Source organism: Eurosta solidaginis, chromosome 3 (genome assembly GCF_040869045.1).
Source record: "Eurosta solidaginis isolate ZX-2024a chromosome 3, ASM4086904v1, whole genome shotgun sequence".
In the NCBI taxonomy this organism is placed as follows: Eukaryota; Metazoa; Arthropoda; class Insecta; order Diptera; family Tephritidae; genus Eurosta; species Eurosta solidaginis.
Window position 1 is genome coordinate 227,904,435 of NC_090321.1, and position 25,557 is coordinate 227,929,991.

Here is a 25,557-nt window from a genome sequence, read left to right on the forward strand (position 1 = left end):
GAAAGGACCCAGTCCTAGAGCCGCGAGGCAGGGCAGTCGCATAGACAAGACAAGTAGGCCCAAAGCTGTAAGACAGATGGGTTCCAATAGCGAGGTAGCAACTACCTCGAAAGCTGCCAGTCAGAGGGAAGTTCCAACTACGGAAGTAGGAGATAAGCCAAAGGGAGATAACGCTAAGACTCCGGCTTTCTCGGAGGCGCTAAAGGGAGTTAACGCGAAGACTCCGGTGTTCTCGGAGGTTCTAAAGGGAGATAACACTAAGACTCCTGCTTTTCCCGAGAAGATGAGTGATGTGGCAAAGCAGTCACTGACTGTGGCGCTGGTTGATCGTAGCAGTCCGTTCGGACAAATGACTACTGAAAGGTGGAGATCTGTGGAAAGGGAGCTTATTAGCTTAATGCTTAAGATGATGCGGGAACAACCAAGTAAGCCCCTTCCAACCTTTGATTCGGGGGGATGGTATAATGGTGTGAAGATGATAGCGTGCGACAACATCGCGAGCTTGCGGTGGCTGGAGGAAGTCGTTCCAAACCTCCAAAGGCAAGGCACGAACGCGCGGTTTGAGGTGGTGGATAAAGCGCAAATCCCCACGGTACCAAAAGTTAAGGTATGGATACCATGCGTGATGAAGTCGGAGGATACACTGCGACTTCTGCAGAATCAGAATCCGAACATACCGACACAGGATTGGAAGGTACTTACTGTATCTCGGCCTACCGAGGATGGTCAGTTCTACATCTTCCAAATAAACAAGCAGGCGGAGGATATTTTGTACACGCAGCTTGGCAAAATGTCCTTTGGCACTGGCAAAATTTACATGCGACTCAGGAAAAGAAGTCCCGAGGATAAAAATCCTAACACGCTGGAAGTGGGCGAAGTCGAAAAGGACCTCAGAAGCCTAAGGGAAAAAAGACAGGTGGAGGTCCCCGACGTCACCACGAACGTGCTAGAAGAGGACCAACCGCTAAATGGTGCTGTGACTCGCACAGAGGAACACACGGCACAACATTCACGAGGGGCTGAAGGGGGCCTCGAATACTCTAAACCAAAAGGGCAAGAGGAGGACGACGACGTCAAGACGAAGGTGCTGGAGGGGGACAAACAGCCCAATGGTGCTGCGAGTCCTACAGATAAACCTCCAACACAGTAAAGTGGCGTCGAGCGAACTCCTCCTAACCCTTGAGGAGGGTTCGTTTGACGTGGAGCTGATCCAGGAGCCGTGGCTCTCATCGGGAGGAAAGGTTTCTGGACTTAGCGCGCGCGGGTTTGGCGTTTACTACGCACAAACGGAAGGACGGGTGCGAGCTGTAGTAATGGTAAGGAAACAGCTGCATTCATATATTCTGCCTAATTACACCACCGAGGATCTCGTAGCGGTGGCCGTTGAGCAAAAGAATAAGCAGGCATTTATCCTGGCGTCCTGCTACATGGCCCATGCTGCGGAGGTTCCACCGATGGAGTGCAAAAGGCTAGTACAGGAGGAAGGGCGCAAAGGGCGGTTGGTCATAGGCGCAGATGCAAATGCGCACCACAATGCGTGGGGAGGAGCAGATACGAACGAGAGAGGCGAATCTCTATTTTGTTACATCCTGCAAACCAATTTGCAGATAGCCAACAGGGGAAATGTTCCTACATACATTGGTCCAACATCCAGCAATGTTCTGGATATTACATTGAGCTCCGAGCGTGATATATCAAGGTATGATTGGATGGTTCTCGATAGACCATCCTTCTCCGACCATGCGTATATAAGCTTCAGCATCCCACTAAAGAGGGTAGAGAAGGGAGGAACCTTTAGAAACCCTAGGGCAACGAATTGGACTAAATTCCAGAAACATGTAGAAACGAAACTGGGACAACCCAAAGAGGTTGCTAATGTAGAGGAACTGGAGGAGTCGAATGAATTCCTAACAAGGACGCTTATGACTGCGTATAACAAAGCTTGCCCTCTAAGAAGATTCAGAGGAAAAGCAAAGCCGCCATGGTGGAGCAATGAGCTGAGTCTTCTAAGAAGACAGGTAAAAGAAATGTTTAAACTCGCAAAGACCGCGGAAAGCGAAGCGTGTCTGGACGAGTACAGGGATCTACTGAGGATCTACAAGCGTGAAATTACCAGGGCGAAGAGAAACTCATGGAAAAGTTTCTGTACGGACATAGAGTGCTCCAGTGAAACAGCACGGTTGAAAAAAGTCCTAGCAAAGGGAAACATAGTCCAGGGACTAATAAAGAAAGAGAACGGGGAATGGTCACGTGATAGTGAGGAATCCCTTGAGGTGCTTCTCGATACACATTTCCCATCGGGAGACGGTTTAGAAGAACCAGCAGACATCACTCACACTTCGATCACGGAGCTAGTGGTGCCGGGCTTGGTGACCGATACCAAGATCGAGTGGGCAGTGAAGACGTTTTCTAAGTTTAAATCGCCGGGCCCAGATGGTATATTCCCGGCCATGCTACAATTCTCAAGCAGGGCGGTCGTGGAATGGCTTAAAATAATATTCGATGGGTGCATAAGACTGAATCATGTTCCGCACTCTTGGAGAACTGCTCGTGTAGCTTTTCTACCAAAGGCGGGGAAGATCGGTCACGTGTATCCCAAAGACTATAGACCCATTAGCTTAACATCATTTCTGCTCAAAACCTTTGAGAGGCTGATAGATGTGTACATAAAGTCCAACGTGGATGGAAAGCTGCTCTCCACAACACAGCATGCGTACACCAAAGGCAAGTCGGTAGACACCGCATTGCATAGGGTGGTAATAAGCATAGAGAAATCCCTGGAATATAAGGAGTATGCTCTAGGAGTATTCTTGGACATTGCCGGGGCTTTCAATAATGTTGCAAAATGGGCGATTATGGATGGTCTTAATTACATTAAAGTACATCCTGCCTTAATCAGATGGATCGGCTGCATGTTAAATTGCAGAAAGATTACATCACAATGGGGATTGTACGAGGCCACGAAATCAGTGGACAGGGGCACGCCGCAGGGAGGGGTGTTATCACCTCTGCTGTGGACACTGGTCATCAACCAACTGCTCAGGCAATTCGATGAGGGACCCGTAAAACTTACGGCTTACGCAGATGACGTTGCAATTGTCATAAGTGGAAAATGCCTTCCAACGATTAGTTCTTTGATGGATCGGGCGCTTCGGGATATTCATACCTGGGCATCTAATGTCGGGCTGAAAGTCAATGCGGAGAAGACGGATATGGTCTTGTTTACAAAGAGGTACAAGGTCCCAAATTGGACCAGGCCTACGTTAGGAGCGGTGACCTTACAGGAGAAACCTTGCACAAAATATCTAGGAATCATCCTAGACAGTAAGCTGTCATGGAAGCTCAACGTGGAGGAGAGGGTCAAGAAGGCCTCAACGGCACTCTATGCATGTAAAAGAATGCTGGGGTGTACGTGGGGCCTATCGCCCTCTCTTTCTCATTGGGTTTTTACAGCGATTGTAAGCCCTATTCTATACTATGGAGTTCTTGTTTGGTGGAAAGCCACACAAAAAACAACATACCTCAAAAAATTAGAGGGGGTATGCAGACTATCGATGCTTTGCATTACGGGAGCCCTGAAAACAACCCCGACGGCTGCACTGTATGCCATTCTGCACATTCCACCTGTAGACCTGGTAGCAAAGAACAAAGCATTAACGACCGCAACCAGGCTCGGTGCTTCGGGGCAGCTTGAGCGCCGACCATATGGCCATAGTAGTATAGCGTCCTCAGTCACAAGACGAACAGACTACATGATTCCCTACCTGCACTTTGAGGGAGATCTTAAGGCCACAATAGAGGTGGACGGTTGGCGCAAGGGTGCGCAAATGGCGGACGAGGCGATACATGTGTACACCGATGGTTCCAAAATAGTGGAAGGAGTAGGGTCTGCGGTATACTGCGCTGATCCGGAATTAAGCAGATCCTACAGGCTGCCGGATTACTGTAGCGTTTTCCAAGCGGAAATATTAGCCGTAACCAAAGCAGTAGAAACCCTGGAAGAGAATAGCTTAAGCTGCAACCGTGTTAACTTTTATATTGACAGTCAAGCAGCAATTAAGGCAATAATCTCGCATAGCACAGCATCTAAATGCGTGTTAGAGTGTAAGCAGTCTCTGGAGAGAATCGGGACAGGGAGAAGCATACATCTATATTGGGTCCCAGGGCATATGGGAATAGATGGGAATGAAAAAGCGGACGAATTAGCTAAAAAGGGCGCATCCCTTGAAGCTTGCTCCGTAGACGTCCCAATTAGATTGGGCGAGATTAAGCGAAGGCGAGAGGTGCACATGATCGACCAAGCAGAGAAGGCGTGGGTTCAAGCGCGGGGCTGTAAAGTGTCGAAGATTATGTGTAGGTCTTACAACCTTAGACTAACACAGTTGCTTCTATCATTAAAAAGAGAGGACTGTAGACTCATGACGGGTATTCTGACTGGACACTGCCTTCTGGCGTCACATGCCTTTAAATTAGGCTTGGTCAGTGATAGCAGGTGTAGGAAGTGCGGGTTGGAGGAGGAAACGATCGAGCACGTTCTGTGCTCGTGCCCTGCACTTGCCAGGCTAAGACTCCAGCTATTAGGAGTGATACAGCTGTCAGATCTAGAATCAGCAAGTGGCTTAAGTCCTAGGAAGCTTCTAGTATTTGCCAAGAGGACGGAGTTATTTTATAACATAGGTCCTGGTTTTTGATAGGGTTTTTCAGTTTGGTCGTTAAAACAAACTTCTGGTAACACTACGGACTCAATCAGTCTATGTGAGGTCCTCATGGACCGGCCAGTTCAACCTACCTACCTAGATCGAGTCACACAGGTTTCAATATGATATTTGAAGTCTAGTTTGGGGTCCATTGTGACACCGAGATCGATGAAGCTAGTAACTTGCTCAAGCTGGTAGTCACCTATCGAATAATTATGTACCTGATATGATTTTCTAGTAAAACTCATGAATTTGCATTTGTTTAGGTTGAGGGCCATTTCATTGGCCTTGCACCATTGAACTAAGCTATCCAAATCGTTCTGAAGAAGAAGTTTGTCTCCAGGGCTTTGAATGGGTCTAAAGAACTTTGCATCATCGGCGTACATTAAAATCTCGGAGGCTCATTAACATACTTGGAAGATCATTGATAAATAATAAAAGCAATAGCGGACTAAGATGGCTTCCTTGAGGTACGCCAGATGTAACTTTGATGAGTTGCGATGAGGCGTCTTTAAAGATCACTTTTTGTTTCCTTCCTGTTAAGTAAGTGGAGGTCCATCCTAGAAACGTCGATGAGAACCCCATACAGTCAAGTTTGTTAATAATAATTGTATGAGAAACTTTATCAAAAGCCTTGCTAAAGTCTGTGTAAATTACATCTGTTTGAAGGTTATTTCTAAAGTTTCTACAGACTTGCGTTGTGAACTCAAGCAAATTTGATTCGGTTGATTTACCTCTGCAGAACCCATGCTGAGACGGGTGGATTATTGGATATAGTGAGTGAGCTAACTGTTTTGTAACAATGCATTCGAAAAGCTTCGGTATGTCACTAAGTTTTGCAATTCCTCTATAGTTTGCTACGCAAGATTTACTGCCACTTTTGTACAGTGGTATTATAAAAGATTCTTTCCAGAAACTAGGAAATATTCCTTGTTTTAGAGAGGCGTTAAATATATTAGTTAAGGGCTGATAAAGAAGTTCAGCGCAACTTTTCAGACTAACAGTGGGAATCTTATCAGGACCACTAGAATAAGAAGTCTTCAGGTTTTCTAGCTTTAAAAATACATCTGTAGCAGATATTAACGGAACTGGTACACAGTCAAGGATTGGTAACCCAGGTGGAAGTCTGGGATGTCGTGAAGCCGGCTCGCAGTAGTTTGATTTAAAGAAATCAGCAAACATATCAGCAATTATGACGTCATCACTTGAAATCATGTCAAATTTCATGACAGAAGGAAAACCAGTAGTCTTACGTTTGGAGTTAACAAAACCGTAGAACGACTTCGGGTTGGAAGAAAGATGAAGCTTTAGCTTTTTTAAGTAGTTCTTGTAGCATATCTTGCTCAGAGAATTATATTTGTGACGTAAAATAGAATAAACCACATAGTCACTTGACAAGCCAGATTTCTTATATCGCTTAAACCAGCGAGTTTTTTATTTTTTAAGTAGTTCAAATCTCTAGTACACCAGGCAGTTTTAAGTGGTGCTCTAGGGCGAGAAGTTTGAGGAACGCAAGTATGAAAAACGCGGTGTAACACATTAGCGAAATGCAGTACGCTTTCTTCAACATCTCCGTCATATTGAGGCCAAATTATATTGGATACCTTGTCTTTCAGCATATCGAAGTCGGTTTTTCTAAATAAAAAGCGAACAGAAGACAAATCGTTTTGATTGGAAACAACATGTTTTAGTCGTCGGGATGTTTCAGCAATAATCTCCAATGGTGGGTGATACACGTCCTCGGGCAATACCAATGGGTCAAATCGAACCAAAGCGAGTTTAGAAACGTCACTAACATATACGAGATCCAAGCATTTACCAAACTTATTTAAAACACTATTTACTTGATAAAGCCCCATATCCGCAAGGTCGTTTATTTATTGTATGAATAATATTTCACTTACCATATTTTATCGTAAGAGGAAATTGGGAGAAATTTTTTTTAATGCGCGATGCTACGTGTTATGTAGAAAAGTAATTTATCTGAAATGAACTACAATTGCAGTTCACGCTGAGTATAAAATGTTCGGTTACACCCGAACTTAGACACCCTTACAGGTTTAACCCTAGTTCGGCCGACGATTTTTACAACTATTTTTGGGCGACGCAGTCACCCCAGTGACTGCCAGAAAAAGAATAAAAGTGTTCAACCCGTTACAGTTGTCTATGACTAAAATTATAAAACCTTATTTTATATTTTTTCTACTTAAAATTCAATAAGTTGGGATGTTACGGAAAATGAGTTAACAAAATTTATTAAAAATATTGTAACGAAATTGCTTGCAAATCCTCTTATTTGCAACCCTCTGCTAAGTTCGTATCGCTAAACTGTTGAATAAATAACTCCAATATTGAATAATTGAAAAATGGCCTTTATTACAGTACTTCACAATAACACATATACTTTGCAACGAATAGCAAGCTTAATAACCAAACTGATTGATAGCTCAAATGAAACTCTACTATTCAAAATAATTCTGCTATAGCTCGCTAGATAGCGCTTAATCGAAATCTCAAATCAAACTGAATTCCTTCTTACTCGCCTGCCCCGCTTTTATAGTTTACGCTGCATACTTCTAGGCTCTTCGATTTCCAGAAGTTACTAGTTAGTTCGGCTACAAAATCGCCAGCCACAACTACGTGCACAAATTATTGCTCTCTCTTGTGACAACTCAGATAAGATATATGCATGTATTTGTGCATTGCCGCTCCGATGTTGGTATACGTACATATGTGTAGACGCAATTATTTATTCGTTTATGTAGATACATAATGATTGAATTATTGATGTGCATTCACGTCGCTGGTTAGCATCGGCTTAGAGACGATAGCATCGCTCAGTGCTGCTAACATTCGTTACAATATGTTTTTTGAGGGGAGAATATGAAAAAGTCACCCCGGTGACTCTTCGGCCGAACTAGGGTTAAACAAATTTTTTTCTTTTTTTTTTTAAATTAACTTGAAATTAACGTGGCGAGAAAATGACAATGAGGTACGATAGTCGTAGTGGAATAAACATATTTGTACGCGCACGAGAAGCGTCCATTTCAAATTATATGTGCGACACAAAAACGTATGTCATACATATAACATTTTGCGCCGACTCCTCTGCGAAGAGTCTTAATGAATATATATACAAAAGTACATACTCAAAAATTTTCTGAAAATTCAAAATAAAATTTTTACCAGGACCTATAAGCACTCCGATTTAAACATTTTTTTTTTAGAAAATTTTATTGGAATTGGTTTTCTGAGTTTTGGATATGCAATTGATTAAATATTTTTCTAAAATGAAGAAAATAAAAAAAAAAAATAACTTATAAAATCTGTTAATATATTTTTGCAGCTATTATTGTGTTCACAACTGTACAATCTTGATCAAAATTCCAATCCCTTTGTTACCTGAAACAATTTCTTTTTACAATTAAACTTTGCTAATATTTTTTATTTATTTTTTTTAATATTGAAATTGGTAGAAAAATTTATTTAAGAATTATTTAATACTTAGGTAAAAAATAAAATAATAAACAAAAAATTGTTTAGTTAAACGGTTTTATTGAAAACAATACTTTCATGAAATAATACTAATACTAAACGCTAGAAAATAATTAGGTAGGTCCTAGGTACTAGTCATCACACGCCTCATCAATCTAGGGCGTGCATCAGGCAATTAAATAAAAGCGTTGGGCGCGTGAAATTTCTAAAAATATGAGGCGTATCATAACCTTATTAAGGTTCAGTTGGTCTTACTTATGACTATCAATAGAAATTTGACGCGTACAACGCTTTTATTTAATTATCTATTCACGCCCTAGATTGATGAGGCGTGTGATGACTAGTACCTAGGACCTACCTAATTATTTTCTAGCTTTTAGTATTATTATTACATCATGTAAGTATTGTTTTCAATAAAACCGTTTACCTTAAACATTTTTTTTTATTATTCTATTTTCAAGTTTTTAGTCTTATTTAATTGCCTATTATTTCTCTTTCTATTTAGTTCATTTAGTGACTCATTATTACAAGGACTCTTTCCTGACAATTTGTTACAATCTAACTCCTCAATACATAATCCTTCCAAAGACTTTACTCGACTCTGCGCCACGTATGCTTGTCCCTCCTCCAACTCCAAAATGTTTTGATGTCACTTCTACCGGACTGTATGTAATATTTGTTCCAAATATGGACCAAATCAGACCACAAATACGATTTTTTGAATATCTCGATCTTTGCGCCACCTAGCGGCGATCTTTTTCATAGGTCGCTTTCTAATAATATTTTTCGAATAATATTTTTAAATTCAGAAATTTAGTTGATCGAAATTCCAAACCCTTTGTTGTTGTGCTAATCTTTTTCATAATCCCTCATCATATTCATATTAATTATAACTATATTGATTACAAATTACATATGCTTAAAGCACACATCCATTTACTGAATCAAAATCTACTCTTTTGTATATCTTAAAAAAAAACAAAGGCTAGAAAAGAAAAATATTAATTTTAAAACGGTGATTACAATTCATGTTCAATGTCATTTACTTTAAATACAGTAATTAAATGAAAATTGCATGAAAAAATGTTTTTTATTTTATTATTTCTTTTGGTTTTTTATGGGACAACATTAGATGGACGGCAGGATTCATAATTCATCCCGCCGGGTAAGTTTATATATGTAGAATATCTCAGTTACATACAACTACCATATACATATGTATGTATTATATAATCGTATTACATAATTTTTTTCTACCAATTTTTGTTATACTTATATTACTTATATATACAGTCTCGGACAAAACTAAAGCAACGAAATTCTCTTCAAAACATTATTTAACCAAATGTGTGTAAATAAGTTGTTGTTTATCTTCATTTATGCATCTAGCAATGCTCGCCTATCACACCGGAGGTTGCTGTTGTTGTTGTAGCAGTGCTTCGCCTAACTCTAATAGGTGCCAAATTGTCATCAATATCCTCTAACGGGATTCCGAGAAAATGTTTACTTTCAACAGGGTTGGACCAGAGAGATAAGTGTGTTTGTTAGAGGCGTTGGTTCCATATTGCAGTTGAAAAGATAGTTTGTGCATGTGGTGGCGTCACGTTACAAGGAGTACTTACATACGGTATTTCGGGGTTGATTCTGAATTAGTAAGAGTTTAACCTATTACATTATCCAGATCGAAGTTGAGCTAGAGTGACTCGCATCTTACTTGGGACGCTGAATTCTTAAGTGCCGGGTTTCTTCATAGTCCTTACGGAGGACTTTTGAAGTTCCTGGTAAGCGCGGCGTTTCAATCATATGTCTGTTAGGATTCCAAGATTTCGGGGTATTCCGCAGAAACTTCGTTCAGTATTTCATTTGTCTCCTTTGTGGGGAGTATTATCGCCTCACTGTATAGATGATGTTGTGGAGACATAAGAAGACATCACGTGGCAGTTCCGAGCACAATGTTTTGACAGGCCTGCAGTTTACGCCAGTGTGTTTTTTTAGGCTAGTCGACCATATTGGGAACGCGTAGCATACATGCGGCCGGTCAATTGCTTTATAAGTGGTTATGAGCGTTTATTTATCTTTGCCCCAAGTGCTGCTGGCGCAAGTGACTTGAATACTTTGGAAGAATGCTTCATTCATATTCGATTTTATATATACAGAGTATTAAAGACATAGAGAAGGCTTAAATAGGTTTTGGCTAAAAAGAGTTGCACTCGTACCGCCTCCAGAAAAATGATATTGTGACGAATATTACCATCACTAAGTGATACTAGCATCCCTAAGCTGATACTAAGCAGCCACTCGTATGTACGTAAACAAAGCATTCATCATACACACATACATACAAGGCAGCGGAGATATACTCACAAACGCATGTCATCATCAGCCGAAGTAGTACTCACATATACACACGCATCTGGCTACAAACTACAAATATACATGTGTATGGCTGGCAACCAAACATGAAGTTCGCGAAATTACTAGATCTTAGGAGAAATGGGTGAACGAGTAAACCGAGAGTATAGATGCAGCGCAAGCTGAGGCATGACTAAGCAGTTTGATTTAAACACGCAATTAGTTGTGAAGTAAGAGTTATTGTGAAGTACTCTCAAAGTAGTCTAATAAAGACCATTGTGCATTACTGAATATTGGAGTTATTTATTCAACAGTTTAGCGATTCGAACCTTAGCAGAAGGTTTGGAATAAGCGGATTTCGCTAAATTCCTTACAATGGTATTAACGCCATATCTTTTATTTGCAAATTATTCAAATTTAAATTTGGAGTGTACAGCTGGTAACACAAAAATAGCAATAACAATTATTAACACATTATACCAATTATTTATTTTTATTAATTTATGTTTGTTAGTTTTACAACAAATTTAAATGCATTCTATAACGAAAACTGCAAACCAGCTTAAAAAAAGTTTTCGAAAATATTCGAATTTTCGGGAAGTGTTGAAAAGCCTAATACGAATTTCGATATTTTGTATAAACATTTGCAAAAATTTTGTAAGTATAGATGAGTTTTATAACGAAAACAATGCAAACCAATTTTAAAAAAGTTTTCGAAAATTATTCGAAATTTCGAAAAGTGTTAAAAATCTCCATGCAAACTTCAAAATTATTTATACAAACTTTCAGATATTTTGTAAGTATGAATGAATGCTATAATAGGGAGGCCATAGATTCTGGGTGGAAGCGCAGTTGTTGTTGTAAGTCTATTTCTCTCAGACTTCGTGATTAAATCCATTTTAAAAAGCTTATCTACTAGGCAGTTGTTCTTATTCTGCAATCGTGATGTTGGGTCCTGTCTTTGAACCCTATATGTAGTTAAATCCATTAAAATTTCTTCCATTTTCTTATTGTAATCGTCGACTTCCATTGCTACCGTTTTATTACCTTTGTCTGAAGTTAAAATTCGTATGTTACTATTTTGTTTAAGAAATGTCTTTGTTTGCTCCACTGTATCTGCAATTGCACTGTCTATTGCACTTGTCTTGTTTGTTGTTGTGTGACTTTTTATCATCAGCGTGCCTCCTCTTGCTGATCTTTATTCTTTATAGTTTGTAACAAATCCTCTCCATCCGCTATGTATTGAAACAGCGGGAAGCTCTTATTATCGACCGGTAGTCAGCCCCTTCGCCAACAACGCTTTTATATCTTTTGGAAATTCTAATTTCGTTTTATTTATAAACCACTCTTCATGTTTTTTGTTATTAGCAAGTATTTCGTTTCGTTTTGCTCGCATTTTGTTAAATTTTAACTCTTGGCGCATTTTTAGTGTTGTTGTTGTTTTGTTCGCGACATTACTCTCCCTTTCCATTAGCTCAATAAATTCTTTCTCACCCAATTGTTCTCTAAGTTTTTGTGTTACTTGATCTATTCGCTGGTTTAATCGTTGTAATATATTGTGTTTTTGTTTTATCAGCAGGCTTAAAATTTTCATTAGGTAAAACTGCGTATGCCTGTGTACTAATTTTTCTATGTCCGTGTTTTTGTCCGAGTCAGATACAAATAATTGCTTACATTTAGTTGAATTACTTATAAACTTAGGGATAATTTTTGACTTTCTACATTTCATAAAAAAATTTTTTGTGATAATTTGTTAATTGTTTATTTATTATTATTTTTGTTTTTATTAGTTTTGTAACCCTGATGACGATTGCCGCAGAGCAGTCGAAATATATTGGTTGAGAAAAAAGAAAAAACCATCAACGGTGTTTTATTTTACAACACAGACCTCGAGCCAGCTAAATAAGATAGTTATTTGAAGAATAAGGTCGCCAAAAAATACAAAAAACATAAATAATAAAATGTTTAAATGATTTTTGTTGCTACTACGTGGTTACAGCTGCAGCTCGCACTACTTTTTATTTTGTACATGTACGCACATGCAATTTTTACAAAAAAAAGTTTTTTTTTTGAAACGGTATAACAAACAAAAAATGTGTCGACGAAGTTCAAAATTTATGCTTTCGTAATATTATTTTTAATTAAAGTATAACAAAATCAACAAAAAAGAAGTTTAGGTTAGGTTAGGTTTGGTGGTAGCTACCCTGATAGGGGAAGCTCACTTGGACAACATGAAGGTCCGTTGTGATACCACATAAAATAAAATAAAGTAGCGGTGACGTAGATAAAGCTACTTAGAGAATCGTTGGGTAGCATCGATAAAGTTACGAATGATACCGATCTCAACCTTGGATAAATCCTCGGCAGATACAAGTGAGTCGCGACCAAAGTACCTTCGCCTTGTTCTGGCAAAAGCTGGGCAATCAAGCATAAAGTGAAGTGATCATTCCAACTCATCATCCTCCATACATCTGCAGCATGATGGAGTTTGCAGTATATTGAGACGTACGGCATGGATACCCATGGGACAGTGCCTGGTCAAAACCCCAATGACCATTGATAAGTGAGCCTTAGTGAACCCAATTATTTCAGCAGACCTCCTGCCATCCACTTTCGGCCAGAAAGATCTTGCTACCCTGCAAGACGTGGCGTCCGCCCAACGTTTGCTGAGCTGGCTGGAGGCCCAGCTATGGAGTTTTGAGTTTACACAAATTTTCGAGAAATCACTGCTCAAAGCTCACGTTGCAGTCGATTGCTAGCTTACTTTTCATCGTAGAAAGTATAAATATGGCGCGTTAATTCCTAAAGGTAAAAGTATTCGCGATGACTATAAAAATATTCCCGAAAATTAGATAAAATTTCGAATTCTGACAATTTTCTAAAGCTTTTACCATGACCCTGTCTATCAATATATCTTATGTGGGGTTGGTGTCGAAATTCTGTATGTACAAAATTCTAAAAACAAAATTCTGCTTTTTAAAATTCTGCTTTCTGAAATTCTGCTTTCAAAAGTTTGTATTACAAAATTCTGTATTAAAATATAATGTTAACAATGATAAAGAGGTCATGTAATTATTTTGAAAAAGTGCGCCATGTACAGTAATTCTGCGTAGAACACCTTTCTGCATAGGCGGCCTTCGGCCGCGCTTATAAAAAATAACCATGGGCTACGCCATGCCAAGTCCGGGTGTGTGGTATAACCGTGGCTACCGCCACGGTGATGTCCTTCTGCGTAGTATACCCTTCTGCGTAGGCGGCCTTCGGCCGCTCTTTAAAAAGATAACCCTTAGCCGATCCAACACCGGCTACGCCATGCCATAATTCCGAAATTTTGACTTCCAGAATTAAACATGCAGAATTTTGAAAAAGCAGAATTTTGGAAAGCAGAATTTTAAAAAAGCAGAATTTTTTTGCAATTTACAGAATTTTGTCACCCAGAATTTTGTAATGCAGAATAATGACACGCTCCCTCTTATGTGCTTACATAAATTTTTAGCACAGTTTACAAAAACATGATGCATTGCAGAGAAATAATTTTTAAGCAGATAAGTTGATATCGAGCTGACGTGAATACCTGGATTGATTTTTCTGGAAATTTTTGTGTGCTTGAGTATGCTTTTGTGACCAAAATCGACCACTTTTTAGACATACCGTTGAGAGATTTCAATATCTACATAAGAAGCGATCACGTTATCAGAGACTCAAACACAGACGGCGCGTGCTGTAGTCATGCATGAACCACACACAGGTTTAATTTCGAAAAAGATAGATAATTATTAAGGATTGCACTTGCGACCATTGATCTATAGGATTTGAATGTGGGAATGTTCTGCATGGGCAGGTGTCATTCGATTGTATGCCCAATTTTCGCATGTGGCTGTTGAGTCTGCAATTTCCTGTAAAAATAGCTGTGAGAAGTCCTAGGTTATTTTTCGAAAGGCCTATGATCGCCTTATAGCGGTTCGCACTATAACGAATGAAAGATGACGCTCCGGCTAAGAAAGTGTTTCTATCGGTACCCGCCTATGGAAGCAGAGGTAGAGGGCGGCCCCCACTCCGCTGGAAGGACCAGGTACAAAACGATTTAAACTCGCTTGGTGTGACCAATTCGCGCCAGTTGGCAGAGCGAAGAAGCGACTGGCGCACCTTGTTAGACGGCCATAACCGTTTAAACGGCTAAGCGCCAATTAAGTAAGTATGTAAGTAACTAGCCGAAGTGGCTCAGCACCAATGGGTCGTGCAGTAGCTACCTTTTTCGCCAGGCTGTCCGCTCGCTCATTACCTTCCACTCCCCCATAGCCTGGGTCCTAAGCCAGCAGTACTACGTTGTGTGTTCCTAGGGGGCTTAGCTTTTACACGCAGTCCAAGTCTAATACTGACTTTACTTAGAATGCTAAAGTTGCCTTGTGTGCGCCGATGGCGATGGTTTCGTTGGAGTATCCGCATTGTAGCTTCAGCTTTGGGCCCCAAGACTCTAGCTCTCATCCCCTCTGGTGTTTTCGAGCCATCTGTGTACCATGTGACCTTGTATATCCGTTGGATGCTCTCTAGTCTGGCTGCATTCCATGTAATCATTCAACATAAAGAAAGTTCGATCGGTGCGGACGTGTTTATTTTTGCTCCGCAGTTTTTGTGTGTATTCCTGGTTATCTTTATGTTTTTTTTTTCAAAGTGGATCTGGGAATGGTCTTTAATCCTCAATTAATAATTGATTTGAGGTAGTGACTGGAATCTTGTTCCAAAGTATATACTTTCTATAATTTATCTACAAATGATAAATGCAAAAATAACTAATCTTTGCTTATTATTAAATTTTTTACTATGCCGTGTGTGTGTGGTCAAAAGGTTGATCGTGGTCAGCCGAAAGTATGTTGTGCGAAGTGCAATGACCTCTTCCACTTAAAGTGTGTGAACATATCATCGACTGATCTCGAATTTCTTCTCGCATCAAACAGACATTTTTTCTGTAAATCTTGTACGGCAGAGCGGCGCGCCTCTATACGTAGTCCGCCACCAAACTCTCTCTCTAGTGCCGTAAACAGTATCGGTAACAATATGAGTGCAAGTGAAAATATAAGTAACCAACAACTACTTTTGCTTGACTTTTCTAAAAATATTGAGGCGTTACGCGCTGAAAATGCTCTCATTCTCACTACAATGAATGCGTTAAAAGACGATAACATTAAACTTTCGCAAAAGCAAGATGCTCTATTTGCTGAAGTTCGCTCTCTAAAATATTCGATTGTTGATAAAATCACAGAAATCTCTACTTTATCATTGGAACTAAAGAATGTGCATAGTGTTGTTGCTGCTTTTGCCAATGGGCAAAAATCAACTCGTGCTGGTTCTTTACAAAAAGATGACAATAAAGAATTGGCTGAAAAAACAAAGAAGCCAAGCAATAACAACAAAGACAATAAATCTGATGCGAGTGCAAAATCAATGCAGGCTGAATTGTCTAAAAAAACAAAGCATCCAAGCACTAAAAACAAAGACAATGACATGCTCGCGGGTGCAAAAACAACGCAGCCTGTAAATAAATCGGCGACTAACAATGTCTCGGCCTCTAAAGCTAAACAATTAGCTAATATAGCTAAACAAAATGCAAATACCAATTCGGCTGCAACAACAAATCAGCCTCTAATTGATTTGTCTTTGACAAACACAACCAGTAGTGACTCTCAATCGGCTGCCATGCAAAGCAATAACACTATGACTGCAAAGAATGTGATGCCGTTGAAGTCTGCCAGTGAAACTGTGCCTACTTATGCTGACGTCACTATTATGGTGAAAGGTAATAATAAACATTCTGCATCTGATGACGTTGCTTCTGCCAGTGAGACCGTGCCTACTTGTGCTGGCGTCACTATTATGGATAAAGGCAACAATAAGCAATCTACATCTGATGTCGTAACTTCTGAAATTAAGACAAATAAATCCAAGAAGGCTGCTACTATCGTTGTAGGCAGTAATGTAAATGCTGATCTTAATCTAGCTGTTCGCCTAAAATGGTTACATTTATCCTCATTCAAGCCGTCAGTTAATGCAAGTGATATTATCAGTTATGTATCAAAAAATGCGAATATTTCGCCATCTCTTATTCATTGTTATAAGTTAGTAAAGAAAAACACAGACTCTAGCTCGTTAGTAAGATGCAATTTCAAACTTGGGGTCTCGACTTCAATCTATAGTAAATTACTAGACTCTTCTATATGGCCAACTGATGTTAAAGTAAAGCCGTTTCGTTTTTTTCAAAAGGGCAAAGGCCAAACGCTCAACCCCTAGTAAATAATCCGCAAAATTCAATTTTTAATAATGTAAATATTTACTACCAAAATATCTCGGGGATGAGAACTAAAGCTAAGGATATTTTCTTAGTCACTTCGCGCTGTGAATATGATGTGTATGTCATAGTTGAGACCTGGCTCAACAATGATTTCTTTGACGCAGAATTTTTTGATACTACTTTGTTTCATACCTATCGTAAGGATAGGGATCCAATCAAAACGGGATGCCAAAGAGGTGGCGGGGTACTAATTGCCGTAAGACGTACCCTCCTCTCTTCTTTCGTTCAGCTCCCCAATACTGACTCGCTACTGGACCAACTGTGTGTCTCTATTTGTGGGCTGTTTGGAAAGCTGTTTATTTGTGTTTCGTATATTCCGCCTTGTAGTAATGAGTCTCTGTACTGCGCGCATGTGAATAATATTTTTGAAGTTTACGAAAAAAATGTAAACAGTCATTTTTGCGTTTTGGGTGATTTTAATATGAACAGGGTTGTTTGGTCAAAATTGCTAAATGACAATCTATTAACACCTATGAATGTCAATCATCAACATGAAATATATTTTTTGGATACTCTTTTTAGTGCCAACTTTGTTCAGATTAATTCATTTGTGAACCAGCTAAATAACATACTGGATCTTATTTTTGTCGATGAAAATTTAATTTCTCACTTATCTGAGTGTCAATTTCCTATCTGCAAATCGGACATGCATCACGTACCCTTATCTTTATTATTAAATTTCATTGAATTTGTACCTAACAACAATACCACTCAAAATACTCCCTCCTACAATTTCAAAGATGCAAATTTTGATGCACTCAATTCGAGTATTGCTGAAATTGACTGGAAGTCTATTTTCTGTGCTAAAAATGCCTCTGAATGCTTTGAAATTTTTCTGCTGCAGTTATCTGATATATTTAGTAGAAATCTCCCCCTTCTTCGAGGCAAAATACATAAATTACCCTGGTACAATACCAGGTTAAAAAAGCTTAAAAATCTTAGAAATAAGTATTTTAAGTTGTACAAAGCAACCAACGACTTTTCATTTAGAGATCGATATTTATTATACATGAATCAGTTCAATGTGCTTGATAAGTTTTTATATAATAAATACATCTCCCGTTTCGAAGAAGAGTTAAAGCAAAATCCCAAGGCCTTTTGGAACTTTGTCCGTACAAAAAAAGGTTGCTCCAATATTCCAACCTCTGTCAATTTTAATGGCATTAGTTCAAACAGTTTAGTGGAAACAGTGAACCTTTTTGCTGATTTTTTCAAATCTAATTTTGTTGTTGACTCTAATATTTCTGATGTTAGGGTTGGTTCTGATACAGCTAATTCCTTGGACTTTGGCTCATTATTGGTATCGGAATCAGATATTATTATTGGCATCTCGTCCCTACAATCTTCTTTAAAAAAAGATATTGATGGGCTGTCTTCTTTTTTGGTTAAAAAATGTAGTAGTTCGCTATGCGTGCCGTTGTGCCATATCTTTAATGTGTCATTGTCCACTGGCGTTTTCATTGATCGATGGAAATTGGCTTCTATTACTCCAATCTTCAAGTCTGGAAATAAGAGCGAGGTAGCAAACTACAGGCCAATCTCTAAACTATCAACCTGTTCAAAACTGTTTGAGAAAGTTGTAAAGGAGAAGTTGGCTTTTGCTATTAAAGGAATAATCGATCCATGTCAGCATGGGTTTGTTGCGTGTCGTTCAACAGTGACAAACTTGGCTGTTTTTTCGCAATACTGTGTTTCTGCTTTTAAGGATGGGTATCAAGTTGATACTATATATACAGATTTCTCTAAGGCGTTTGACACAGTGTCCCACAAGATACTTCTTCAGAAACTTGAGTACATTGGTTTCCATTCAGCTTTTCTGTCATGGTTAAAGTCATACCTGACAAACCGAATTTTATTTGTTGAAATCGAGAATATGAGGTCGTATGAGTTCTTGGCAACCTCTGGGGTGCCACAAGGTAGTATTCTCGGTCCAATCTTATTTGTTATCTTCATTAATGACGTCGGCTTATATTTAAAGCATTCAAATTATTTACTTTATGCTGATGATTTAAAACTGTTTAGGCGTATCACCACTGTATCTGATGCATTGCTCCTACAGAGAGATTTGGATGCTCTTAATGTGTGGGCTTCTAATAATCATCTGAGACTTAACAGTAGCAAATGTTGGCATATAACGTTTTCTAGATCTACAAGTGCGCTTACGTCAACATACTATATCGCTAATACATATCTTGCCTCGGTCAAAGAATTTCGTGATCTTGGTGTCATTTTCGACTCTTCGTTCACTTTCGTTAACCATGTTAACTATCTTATACCAAAAGCGTATGCTAATTTAGCTTTTTTACGGCGTTATGCGAAGGATTTTAAGGACCCATACACTAGGAGTATATTGTATAATTCATTAGTGCGATCTAAATTAGAGTACGCCTCTATCATATGGAATCCCATTTACAGCACATACTCTGCTAGAATTGAAAGGGTTCAACGTAAATTCATTCGATTCGCCCTCCTACCCCTTCATTTTGTTAATCCCCTACCTCCTTATATAAACAGGTGCATGCTTATAAATGTTATGCCACTGCATGTCAGACGCTCAGTACAACATTTAATGTTTATTTACGATATTATCTCTGGTACTATTGATTGCTCAGCTCTGTTGGAGCAGTTAAATTTTCTAGTTCCTAGTAGATCTCTACGCTCTCATAATATATTCTACGGTGAAGTTCTGAGAACCAATTACCTTAGCTTTGCCCCTCTCACAAGAGGTCTCGAAGAGTTTAATAAAATTTCCAGAATGCTAAATCTTGACTTTGCAATGCCCAGGCCTTTGTTTAAGTTACGGATTGAGTCTTACTATCGAGAAAATTTATCTCATCCTTGAATTAATTAATTTTAGTTGCTTAGTTTTAAGTTAATTTGCAAACTTGTAAATCTAGTCAGTAAGGTTTCTGCCATTGACTCAATAAATATGAATATGAATATGAATATGAATAATCTGGTCTTCCAATTTTGCTTTATATCTTTATATACTATATATAGTTTCTCGGGAGTTAAGAGATTGAGATTTTCTTTCTTATTTCCTCCGTGTTTCGGGATGAGATAACTTTTCCTCTTGCAATATCTAGGAGGGCTCCTTTTGCTGACTGCTCTATCGCTATTTGGAGCGGAGTAAGTTGGAGGATAGCCTGTTGTTGTGTTAACAGTGCTTCGCCTCATTCAATGGGCGCGATCACTCACAAACTGTTGTCGAAGTCCTCTAACGGGAGTCCAAGCAAACTAGCATTTTCAACAGGGTTGACCCAGTTGGTGTTAGAAGCGGCGGGTCCACATAACAATTAAAAGATGGTTGGTGTCAAGCGGGGACATATAGACGTATGTCGGGGTTGATTCTGTACAATAGCTCCGTCACATAAGCAGTTTTTCATATAGATGAGTTTAACACAAGCTTATGTATAATGTGTTGTTTGCACGTATTTTTATTGAGAACGACAGATCGAGCGAAACTGGCCGCCATCTGATATGAAAAAGTAGCCAACTCTCAAATTTTTTTGCAAGCAAAGCATAAGAAAAAGAATTTGACATTTGCTGTGGCTAAAGGGCCAATTAATGGTGACTTATAACCATAAAACCATAACCAGATAAAACAGCTGACCGAACATATCTTATGGAAATCAATGTAATCGATTAATGGTGCCATACCATAACACTAACGCCATAACAATACCACAGCCAAACAATTGGTTTTTGGTTTTTCGCCATATCCATAACCTAAAAATATTTGAGTTGGTGAACTTAATAACTTTTTGTAGATTTTATTCATTGTTTTGGATACGTTATGCCTAAGAGACTTATTTTTTGTGGAATATGTTTGTAATTTTTTGCGTTTTCTTCATTTTTATGATATTTTCACGATTTTTAGGTTAAGGCACCATTAATCGATCACATTGGAGATGGTTATGGATATGGGGTGGTTACGACTATAGCGTTAGGGTTAAGGAAGTTTAATTAGCCCTTAAGGATGCTGTCACATTTTGCAAGTGAAGTTATTTTTCCCACTCGGTAACTTTTCTAACATTTTTCGCAATTAAAAACTGCAATATAACAAATGAATACAACACAAAATATGTGAGCAAGTATTTTTGTTGCATAGGGAGAATGTTTAAAACATTTGTATGTGAATGGGCAAGGCGAAATAAACTTCAATTGCTAAGTCTCAAGTTCTTTCAAATTTATAAACGCAACATCTTGACGCATCTGTATGAAAATTTTCATTGTGCCGCGTCCTTAAGAGTTTAACCTATCCCGTACGACAGGGCCAGGGTGACTTGTGCCTCCCTTCGTAGTGTGCTTTCTCCTTCTGCAAGAGTGTGATAGTGTATGCTGATAACGGAGTTCGACTCGTTGTTAATAGAGTTGTTCTCGAAGTCCAGGCTATCTAGCCATATGTTATCAATATGTTATCATGGGTTTTAGTATCATGGTGTACATCCATCTCAGGACATGGCGGCTGCAGCCCCATGATTTGCCTGCTAGACGTTTGCATATCATAATGGACTTCATGGCCCTAGTTGTCATGGAGTTGAAAGTGTTACTTCCATAGGAAGCTTGAGGGCGCATTGTGGAGACTAACTTCGAAAAATTAAATAACTTTTTTGCTTTCGTTCTTCAAAAAAAATAATTAGATCTTATACCAGCAGATTTTGTTGTTGTTGTTGTAGCGATAAGGTTGCTCCCCGAAGGCTTTTGGGAGTGTTATCGATGTGATGGTCCTTTGCCGGATACAAATCCGGTACGCTCCGATAACACAGCACCATTAAGGTGCTAGCCCGTCCATCTCGGGAACGATTTATATGGCCACATTAAACCTGCAGGCCACCCCAAGTTCAAAGAGGTGCTTGGGGTCGCCAGAGCCTCGTCTGTTAGTGAAACAGGAACCGCCGCGGATAGGTGAGGTTGACAATTGTGTTTGGAGAAACTATATATTGCGCTGGCAATCTGAAGGGTTGCGCTACACCTGCCTCTTGAATCTGGTATTTTAGTCGCCTCTTACGATAGGCATACCTACCGCGGGTATACTCTGGCCCCCTAACCCGCTGGGTATCAGATTTAGTCGTATAGCATTATTCAATTGTAAACTAAGCTATTTAGAAATAATAAACTCCTAAACTTCCTGCCTAATATTCATTTTTATCTTAATATTTATGCACTTTAACTAAGTTTTTGTTTTATTGTTGTTTTTGTTATTTCTATAATAAAGAGTTATTAATTTTTTGTATATATTCTATTTTTACAGGATTCAAATAGTACGGGCCAGCGCCAACAGACAAGTAGTCAATCGAAATCGGCTGCTAAGCAAGGTTATTCACCCTCTTATTGGGCAGGCCAGAACTGAGCGTGATGAAATGTGCCGGAGAAAGTCGTAAAAGAACACACATAAATATATACATATATAAGAAAATAAATACGTATGTATGTATGTATATTAAACTCGATTCCGATTTAGTAAAGAAAACAAGAAAAGCAAAACAAGTAAACATAATCCAATCAGCTCTATATATAGAAATCGGTTCCAGCTGTGAAGCGACCGCCTGCACACATCCATACATACACACACACACATTACTACATCATCCAAAAAAAAAAACACAATTTTTCTCACACTTGTCTGTATGCCTAATGCAATTGTCATATATATATTTTAATTTATGTATGCTTATATACGAGTAAATTGTTGAAAAGGAGTGATAAAAAAGAAAAGAAATAGAAAAAGAAACAATCTAAATACCAATACCGACGTAAACCAACTTCGTATGTTCGCTGCCGTCGTTCCTGCGCGATTTCCTCTTTAGTATACATATGTTGTATATATTATATATACTATATATGTGTGTATATTCAAATGCATTCATATATATATGTATATACATAAGATACAAAATAAAGCATAATACCTAATATAGATCCTATACACACATACACATACATACATATATCCCATAAAACACCACAAATACATAAATTACTTAAATTGATTAAAGAAAACAGCATTCAACTAAAAAATCTTAATTGAAAGCTGAAAACAAAAAAATTAAGAATGCTTTTGCGTAGCAAAAATGAGAATGTTTAATATAAATTAAAAAAAAGAGAAAGTCGTAAGGAAAAACAGTGCGAAAGATAAGATATCCCCATACATACTTACTATTCACACAAACACATACACACGTAACAGAGTTTGAAAGGAAAGAAAAAGATATATACATAAATACAAATTAAAAAATAAAATAAAATTTAAAAATATTGTAATCGGTTTAAACTATATGTATAATTATAATAACCTTAATATTTAAATTAAATACAAAATACGATTAAATCCAAAATAAACACAGCATAGTTCATACGCATGCGCGATGAAATCGAAATTTGAATTTGAGAGCTTTGGTATTTTTTACATTATTACATTGCTTGCAGTTAGCTGAAACCAGTGTTGCCATTTTAGCTTTTTTCAAGCTAGATTTAGCTTTTTTTCTCCGTTTAGATTGAAAAGTTGCGATTTAGCTTTAAGCTTTTTTCAGCTTTTTTTTTTTATAGAAATTTTTTAGCTCTTTTTAGCTGTTTTCAAAATTTGAGCAAATCTAGATAAACAGTTTTATGTAGATTCAATTTTAAGAACATTGCATTAATTTGGGTTAGATTTAAAAGATTTGAAGGACTAAGGAACATATAATGTTGGCATTATGGTAGGCAGAAATCGTGGGGTGGTAGCTTTATTAAGCAACATCAACCTAAAGGGCCAATTAATGGTGACTTATAACCATATAACCATAACCAGATAAAACAGCAACAAAAATTATACTTGCTGTATTAGGTCCTTTTATATAAGGCTTATATATAGCCCACCCAAAATCAGCTTACATAAGCTGTTATAATATCGAGGTTGAATAAGGATTAGTGTACCATAGTATAACCTTATTATAAGTTTTATTGCACATATAAAATTATTTGGCCTTATAATAAGACACCATCTGACTTCAAATTCCTTTATTCATATTCATAATAACCTATTTCATAAATTTATTTATTCGGGGGTCACTCATCGGCAGTGGTTCGGCTAGCCCAGAAAGAGTCATGAAAATATTCCCTCCAAAAATTCATTTGCCAGATATCGTTTGGAGTCGGTGTAATGCACATACCAAAAACTTGAAAAAGAGGTTCTCAGACAGTGTGGAATGCAGAGTTTACATCTTTCGTGGGTTCTTTGAAAGGACAAGAAGTAGATTTGCTCATTGAAAATAGTTTTATCGCCGTTCTTATTTTGCAAATAACCATTTACCTCAAACATATTACGAAAACTTATAGACTATAGTGGAATTTTATTTATCATGTATCCCTTTTAAATTAAAACACAGATAGCATCTGCTAACTTTTTTTTTTATTTTTTTTTTTATGAAATTGGAGTAAAAATTAATTAAAATTTTTTATTCTGTTATGTCTTTTATGAAAAAAATTAATAAAACACATAGAAAGTTGCCTTAAACTTCTAGCTTTTTTTCAAAAAAAGTTCTGTCAACACTGGCTGAAACCAGAACATTTATGTTAAACTGAAAAAAGAAACAAAACTGATTTATTTGTTGCTGAGAAAATTATTAAAATCAGCTGCAGTATATCATAATCGAATGAGCCAAGATCCCGCATTTCGGAATTGTTGTATTTGTAATCGAATTTGAAAAAAAAAAGGTTTGATGACGTAGCGCTTTTGAAATTTTTCTATTTATTACATTTCTCTCATGTTTCACTACCAGTGTTCGGAGTATTTAAAACTATTACCTTCGTAAACCGGAGTAAAAATTAAATTTTCCGAGTATATTTTTCCTTCCTTTCTGAAAGCGGACGAACAACCAACATCAAATTGTTTTGGTGGCTTGGCAAACCTTTCGATTGTGTTTTTGCCATGAAATTCTCAGCAAAAAAGTTATCTGCCTTATCAGATGCACATGGTGTCGGCCTTAAACTTGTAGAATGATCAATTAAGGCTCCCATTAACACACCACATTCTATCTCCCCGGATATTTATCGCGAAAAAATATTATTATTATTATTTTCGATTTACCATACATATTTCATGCTCTTTTAATGACAAAAGGTTTCAAGACCGGGGCAAATTCCTGTAGGAACGATGATGGCGACCTGGTAACTGACGTACAGAGTGTGTGGGAAGACGAACTCGATACTCCGATCGCCGATGATGAAAAACACTTTCCGGCATCCAATATCACGGCTAAAAAATCACGAGGTGCCAAGTAATGACGGGATACCTGCCGGGCTGTTCAAACATGGAGGCGAAGAGTTGGTATAAGATAAAGAAGCCGTCACTGTGGACTAATATAAATTCGAGACTGTGAAGGATTTCGTTCATTTGGGAAACAGCATTAAAAGCAAAAAATGTCGGCCTAGAAATCAAACGGAGAATAACTCTTGCCAACAAGTGCTTCTTTAGGCAATTGAAAAGTAAAATCATCTCTCGATGAACAAAATTCTCGCTCTACAAGTCACTCATCATACCTGTCCTGATGTATGGTTCGGAATTATGGAAGGTGTCGAGAGACGATGAGATGCCTCTTGGAGTATTCGAGAGAAAAGTTCTCCGGAATGTATATAGTTCTATCCGTGATGTCGACGGCGAGTATCGAAGGAGGTATAATGATGAGC

At 38.2% G+C, this 25,557-nt stretch overlaps 1 protein-coding gene across 9 annotated transcripts in view; it reads left to right on the top strand.

Annotated features, from left to right (window-relative positions):
• Nucleotides 1–23,270, top strand: part of lig (lingerer) — a 97,042-nt gene extending 73,772 nt beyond the window's left edge. For 7 of the 9 annotated variants that reach the window (XM_067775411.1, XM_067775408.1, XM_067775404.1 and 4 more), the window contains 2 exons: nucleotides 9,325–9,357; nucleotides 22,145–23,270. In XM_067775411.1, coding sequence (XP_067631512.1) covers nucleotides 9,325–9,357; nucleotides 22,145–22,243 — 132 coding nt within the window. In that variant the 3' untranslated portion in view covers nucleotides 22,244–23,270. The remainder of the gene's footprint in view (nucleotides 1–9,324; nucleotides 9,358–22,144) is intronic. The other 2 variants (XM_067775407.1, XM_067775413.1) reach the window with 1 other exon arrangement.
• The last annotated feature ends 2,287 nt before the right edge of the window (nucleotides 23,271–25,557 follow it).